This window comes from Xyrauchen texanus, chromosome 34 (genome assembly GCF_025860055.1).
Source record: "Xyrauchen texanus isolate HMW12.3.18 chromosome 34, RBS_HiC_50CHRs, whole genome shotgun sequence".
Taxonomy (NCBI): domain Eukaryota; kingdom Metazoa; phylum Chordata; class Actinopteri; order Cypriniformes; family Catostomidae; genus Xyrauchen; species Xyrauchen texanus.
In genome coordinates this window covers 18,259,889-18,267,188 of record NC_068309.1, presented here as the reverse complement: position 1 = coordinate 18,267,188, position 7,300 = coordinate 18,259,889, and the positions used below count along the sequence as shown (strand labels likewise).

At 37.1% G+C, this 7,300-nt stretch overlaps 1 protein-coding gene across 1 annotated transcript; it reads left to right on the top strand.

Moving 5' to 3' along the window:
• The first annotated feature begins 3,724 nt into the window (after positions 1 to 3,724).
• il7r (interleukin 7 receptor) lies at positions 3,725 to 7,127 on the top strand. Its single transcript, XM_052104237.1, has 8 exons — positions 3,725 to 3,886; positions 4,267 to 4,381; positions 4,585 to 4,733; positions 4,824 to 4,966; positions 5,071 to 5,221; positions 5,544 to 5,643; positions 5,837 to 5,909; positions 6,051 to 7,127. Exons 1-8 carry the CDS (start codon positions 3,820 to 3,822, stop codon positions 6,381 to 6,383), a joined length of 1,131 nt encoding a protein of 376 aa, XP_051960197.1. The 5' UTR covers positions 3,725 to 3,819; the 3' UTR covers positions 6,384 to 7,127.
• Positions 7,128 to 7,300: the final 173 nt, after the last annotated feature.

Below are 7,300 nucleotides of genomic sequence, written 5' to 3'. Positions count from 1 at the left end.
CGATGGAGAGTGTACTCCAGGTAGGGAAGGAGGTATTGCCCCAAGTGAAGGAGTTCAAGTACCTCTGGGTCTTGTTCACGAGTGAGGGGACAATGGAGCGGGAGGTTGGCCGGAGAATCAGGGCAGCGGGGGCGGTATTGCACTCGCTCTATCGCACCGTTGTCACGAAAAGAGAGCTCCCCCAGTCAGAGCTGGTTAATGTGGCTCGGGATAGGGAAAATTGGGGCCCCCTGCTGGAGCTGCTGCCCCCACTACCTGACTTTGGATAAGCAGTTGAAGATGGATGGATGGATTGTTCGTTTTTAATAATAATGACCCCTGATGTAGAGCGTGTGTTAATAAATTAACAGAAAAGTTGAGATGATAAAATCATTTATAATTATGCTTAGCCTTTATAAAGATAGAAAAGTATCCACATTTGCAGATCAATACTTCAGCAGAACATTCCACCAGTCACAAACTTCTGAAAATTGTTCATCATGCATTTGAATGAGAACCCAACTATTTCTGGGTATAAAAGATACAAGAACTAAATCAATGTTGAACATTATATCTCAAAAGGAGGACGCTGTGCACCCCCCATTTCACTGAGGGAATGGTAATAAAGGACTCTTTTTGCTTTATATATCTAGCCAGAAGTTTTCCTACTTTGTCCCCTGACTCAAAGTATTACTGTCTTGCCTTAAATAGCCAAAATCCAATATATCTGTATTGCAATCGGGTTAATTCTCTGAGGTTGTCAGACGAAATTCGGCGCTTCAGCTCTGCCTCAGCACTTTTAATATTCCCTTCCAACTCCACGAGTTCTCGTGCTTTGGATGATGCAACCCTTAAGAACCGCCTTAAGTGCCTCCTAGGCCACACCCACAGAGGATACTGAGGGCCAGTTGGTCTCCATATAAACATTGATTTCGGCCTTTAACATTGGTTGAAATTCAGGATTTGGCAAAAGGGATACATTAAAGCACCAACTATATAATTTATTTTTCTCCATATGTGGCAACAGATCTAAACACACCAGGTTGTGATCTGAGAGTAAGATGTTTCTATCTGAGCAATCAAGAACAGATGAAATGAGGGACATCTATTCTAGAATAAATCTTATGGACTGATGAAAAGAATGTACAGTCCCAGCCGGATTGGTTCAAAAGTCTCCAAATATCTGTAAGACCAAAATTTTGGCTTATCCTGAGAAGCATCACTATTGCTCTAAGGGGCTTACACACTTTTGCTTCACTATAATTATGATAGCTTCCTCGGGCAGTCAAGTGAATGTTCAGTGAGTCAAGTTCACTTGGGAGCAATGTGAGAATCACACCATGGCTTACTCATTCCAATGACTTTATGAAGGCCAATGCTTGCTGGGGACATGTAAATACTTTGCAGCCATCCTAATTATATATTCTCAGTTTGGCTGGAAACATCAGTGCAAAAGCAATCTTCCATTGATGTAAGAGATTCTTGCATTCCTTGAATCGATCATGTTTCTCTCTTGTCGATTTCGCAAAGACTGGTAACAAGAAAAGGTTGTGGTTCTTCCAAGAAAGCCTTCCTTTACTCCTCGCCTCGCGTAACACAAGATCAGTATCAGATGATCTCAGAAATTTGGCCAGAATTGATCAGGGCCTGTCTCCCTCCGCGGATCTCCGAGCCAGGACCCTGTGAGCTCGCTCTATTTCCTGCTATTGGCCTGTTATGTTGAGCAGACTCTGGAATAGCTCATCTGGGAATTTCACCATATCTTGGCCTTCTTCATTCTCAGGAATTCCAACAATTCAGACATTGTTTTGACGATTACAATTCTCAAGGTCTTCCAACTTTTCCCAAATTCGTTCCAATTCTATCTTGGTCGTTAGCGGGTAAGCAGCTAATTCCCTCTCCGATGACTCCAGATTATTCTCCAATTCTTGTAACCAACTCAGAGAATTTCATCTCCATGGCCGTAATAGATCGTCGTATTACAGCAACATCCTCCAAGTCAGTTCTGACCTTCATCAGCATCACCGACATGCTGGACTGTTGACGCTGAATTTCTCCCGCCGCACCATCCAAACTGAGTCCCTGGTCTGCGGATCTGTCTGGGGTTTAAGCTTGAGCATGTAAGTGTCTTTTAATGTCTCCTGAGCCTGAGGATTTTGAATTCTTTGACATATTGTCTTCACAGAACAGTTTTGAAACAGGGTGTTACAAATATCAATGGTTTATGACATAAAAATTATTAAAAATTAGCAAAGTGCTCGCCATTCACATATCCGACCCTCGCATTGCTTCACCGAAAGTCAGACACTCCATATTTAACTTTTGTTTATAACTCACAACACAAGCAGCAGACTAAATAGTGTAGACTATTATTACTGTATACTATTATTAAAGGGGAAGTGTGTCATTTCTGCACTACTAGCATCACCCAAAGCAAAAGTAATCACTGATTTCAAACAGATTGCAGAAAACTCCCTCTTTCTTCCATTGGTACATACAGATAGTTCCGCACACACTCACACTATTTGTCGAGTGAATGTTAAGGTATCGGGCTGAATGAGCCGCTCAAACAAACAGAGAAATTATTTGATAACTCCACAGTATTACAATTTTATGTACATTTAACCTACAAATGTCTTACTTATAGTGCACTGTACATATGACATTGGGGACAAAATACTCATATCAGCTTCATTCAGACAGTCAGAATGTGTATAAAAATCCAGTTTATGGAAATATGGTATGAACCAAAATGACCCTTTATATCAAGTGTTTTTCAACTTATCTGTCATTTTGTATGGGAAATTAATAAACTCTTGTCTATTCACTGGTAGTAGTTCAGGTTGACATTATGCTGGCCTCATTTTTACATAAACACAATTACTAGAGGCGACAGGAAGTGGGTTGGAGTAGGTTACCACTTGTTTTTGTTTTTCAGATTGAAGGTACATGCTGAGAGAGGACTTTTTCATTTCATATTTACCTGCACTTTTTGCAAACAGTTTTGTAAGCAACATCTTATATTTGAAATGCAAAAAACAATGACATTCATGCTTCCTTGTCACCTTTATAATGTTGTTTTGTTTCAAAGATTAAAAATAATGAAGATTTTGAAAGCAGTGATTTTCATGTGCTAAACCAAATAAATCTTTGCCTATACTGGTGAAATATATACTACTGTACATAGAACTGTATAAGTTATTGTTGTAGTTTAAACTTTCTTGATCATGTCTTTTTTTAAATGGGAAATAAATATCTACCTAAGCCATATTTATTTTGTCTGCTTTTTTGGCATCAGTTTATCCCAAATCTCAAAATGCTCATATCTTCATTTAGTTTCAAGCCACAGACTGTCTACTTTGCTCCCCCATGGTTTGACCTGATTTAAATGCTGACTGCTCTCTGCTACAGCTGTTACCAGGCAACTGGTACGTGCTCTGTTTTATGTTTACAAATTTCAGTCTTTTAGTTACTTATGTGCACCAGTAACGTTCAGTAAATTCAGAAGCGTAATTACTTGATACATCTATTCCTAGAGATGTAAGGTTCTTTATGTAATTTTACTGTTTTGTACTAATCATTTAAAATGGTTCAGTTAAAATCCAATTGCGTTCACGTTTCTCTTTCAGTCACATGTGATATATCCTCTCTCTCCCTCTCTCTCTCTCTCTCTCTCTCTCTCTCTCTCTCTCTCTCTCTCTCTCTCTGCCCCCTCTTCCTCTCGCTCACTCCTGTGAAAGTACCACTAAGAGTTGAACTTTGAGCCATCAGTCTTGTCAGTAACTGTGTGAGTAATGTAAACGTGTATCTTGATTTACGCTATACATTATTGGATGGGAGATGGCAGGGCTATTATGGATACTCTTTGTTTTTTGTCCATTCGTTCTGTCTGAAAGTGGCGATGATGGTAAGTAATCAGTTATATAATAATAATAATAAGATATTCCTTAATACAACTGTAAGAATGGTAAAGTATTGAAAAAATACTTTATATTATTTTCCTTTATTTCCTTGTTAACAGAGTTTAGTAAAAATTGTGGCAAGTGCGCGTAGTGTAGGCTAATTGTGTGAAAAAAAGAATTCTAGTTAGATAACGTCTAAACATAATCAAGAGATATGCCTTTGTGAAGTATTCATTTGTGAACATGTTTTTTTTTTTTTTTTTAGACAATTTGTCACAAGTAGCTTACTCATTGAGGCAAACTCATATAAGGCTGCTGACCTTTAGTTCAGAAAGCCACTACAAAAAAATAATTGAGATGTTTCCCCCACTTGATTTATTGATAGATCTGCCTGATGGAGAGATTGTGACCTGTTCATCCAGTTTGACTTTGAGCCAGAACAATCTAACCTGTTCGCTGAGTAACGAACATATTCGGGACGTCACATCAGCAAGTCTTTGGTATAAAATGCATTGGTATTTTGGACCGACAAAATCCGATGAAACAAACTCATTGCTTTGTTTTGATTGACATATTTACTGTAAAGGGATCTGTAAAGTAATTTGTATAATTATAAACAGTTCATAATGGAGTTTATTATTTATTGTGCATTTGAAACATTAACATTGATTGAATTACAAATGTGAAACCTCTTCTCCTTTAGCATGTCGAAAGAAGAAATAACATGTACAAATGCAACTCTAGGACCACAATTCATCACTTTTCAGAACTTGACCATTTTAGTGCCATATGAGCTCATAGTAAACATAGGGGAGGAGACCATTAAAAAAAACATCAACCTGTGTAAACTTGGCAAGTCATTTTTGCAATTATTTATTTTGCATACCACTTTTTGGTTATTTTTGTGTTTATTTTAAATGCAGTATGGCTATGTCCTTACAGTTAAAATTCAAGCACCTGAAATCAAGAATGCAGTTTATAGTGACGACACAGAGGAAGGTGTCATATCAATTATGCACAATCATGCCTTTGTTACAAACCCTATGTTCGAAGTGGAAATTTTGGGTGGGAAACGTGCAAACAAGGTAACACATTACCTCACGTGTAAATAAATATTTTATCACTTAGAATCAATTTAACGGCACTTAACAATGTCAATGTCTTCTTCTTTTCTTTTTTTTTTAAACAGTCCATTACTACTGAAAATCGTTATTTGGCTATTAGCAGGGACAGACTTGATGGAGATGGGGTTTACTCGATCCGTGTTAGAGCAAAACCTGTAGGATATTTTGACGGTGACTGGACTGACTGGAGCTTGAGGGCCAATTTCACCATAAAAAGTGAGTGGATCCTTGACTGGATCTCAGGTGTTTATTACTTTGTAAAATATGAGAGGGAAAAACAGACGCTCATGGGATTATGAGTGAAAGAGTTTAATGTTAGAGATTTTGGGCCAGTTGCAAGTTTTTTTTTTTTTTTTTTTTTTTTTTTTTTTTTATTGTAAAAACTACTGTATTGACTTTTAAAATATATTAAAACATTTTACTGTATATTTTACAGTTAATATTTGTTAATCAATTAACATTTTATTTCTGTAGCATATTTACACTATTTTACTGTTAAAATTACTGACATTTTTTACGGTGCATGCTACTGCCACAGCAAGAAATCTTGAACCTCCAAAGGTTTCTTACATCATTATCACCATCTTTGTCATTCTGGTGTTCATCATTGGTTTCGCAGTCTTACGCTGGAGAACACAGTAAGTCTGTCTTTGCTTCATTTAAAACACTGACAAAAAGTCTACTTTAGGATTTAGGGACAATTCAGTCTTCATTTACTTACCCTTGTTGTTACATACCTCTGTGAAACTCAAATTGACATGTTTTAGGCTTTTTGGGCTTGATTTTTGGGTCACCTTCATATTTTTTTTAACTAATGGTTTTCACATCCAGAATAAAAGGTTACATCACCCCAAACATCCCACACCCAAAGGCAACCCTCGCACAAATGCACAGAGCAAAGGAGGTAATTCAGGAGACTCTACATTTGTCATTTTGCTCATTCAATGACTTTTCTGCTAGTTTAAACATTTGAAACATCCACTTGGATGGAAGTCCTCAATGCAACTCATCAATAGCCTTTCATGAAAATGTTTGTCGTTTTCAGGGCCTTCCTTTCACTTTCAGTCCTGAGATATTCGGTGATGTCTTCATACACCGTGTGGATTACATAGATGAAAAGCCATCTGCAGCAGAAGATGAGCACCACTACAGTCAAGCGAGTTCTGCAAATTCTCTGCCTACATCAGAGTGTGAAATGAACACAAAAGAAGATGAATGGCTTCCAAAAGAGCAGTCCCACTTGAAAATAAGATTGTTAGATGAATCAGATTTTTCCAAGGAAAGAGAAAGTGGTTGCTCTCGGGCTCTAACAGCCCCACAACAACAATGTAAGGATGAAGCCTATGTTACTATGTCGAGCCTCTTCAAAACACAATGAGGAGGTGAAGATGGTTTAGTTATGCTGCTTACATGATCCAGGTATAATCAAGATTGTATTTGATGTTGAGAATTCAGCAACTTAAGGAGCCTGCAATATATGTTTGAGACGGCCCTCCTGATCATTTTGTTGTGTAATGATGAGTGTAAATAATGAAAGTATATACTGTAGCACTCATTCTTGCCAAAGATATTTGTTCTTTAGACAGATTTCAATTGCAATCAAGCATCATGTACATTCCTTATTTTGTTTTTTATTCTGAATGTTTCAGAAAAAACATATGAATTAAGGGTGAATCAGACCAGCCTTTCAAGGAACTTTGCACAGTCCACAGTGTTGAGGACAAATACAAGAACTCAATGCCAGTTTCTATCACACCACTAAACCTAGTGTAGATAGCTAAATACAATGGTCAGACATGGCCCACAATATGCTGAGATAAATTCACACTTCTGAAGTCACATCTACTAACAGATCTCAAATAACTGCTGCTAGTCTCAGTGTTTTCAGCCAGGCTTTTACCCATGAACGGTTTCATCTATAGGCTTAAATGGACCTGAGCAAAGCTGAGGGATTTCATGTTCTTCATACTGTATTCGGTTAACCTTGGCAGAATGTTAAAAACAAAAACTGATACATACAATTCCAGTGGCACTTTTTCTGTGATTGCACTGTATATACACAAAGGAAATGCTCTCAATGTCATTTTGTCATGCATTTAACTATATATAGCATCTGAATACTATATTAAATAAACAAAATACTTTTATTTTCTTTGAAATTTTCTTTTATTATGACTATTATTTTCTTTTATTTCTCATAATCCATTTACATTTAATGCAAGTTATTGTAAGTGATTATAAATTATAGGTAACACTTTACAATAAGGCTGTGTTCATTAATTGTGTTAGTTAACT

Bases quoted from the DNA above. Each gene is read 5' to 3' on its own strand.
- il7r (XM_052104237.1), top strand. From the start codon at position 3,820: ATGGCAGGGCTATTATGGATACTCTTTGTTTTTTGTCCATTCGTTCTG. The intron at 4,967-5,070 runs GTAACACATTAC...TTTTTTAAACAG, and splicing joins GTGGGAAACGTGCAAACAAG to TCCATTACTACTGAAAATCG. The intron at 5,644-5,836 runs GTAAGTCTGTCT...TTTCACATCCAG, and splicing joins GTCTTACGCTGGAGAACACA to AATAAAAGGTTACATCACCC.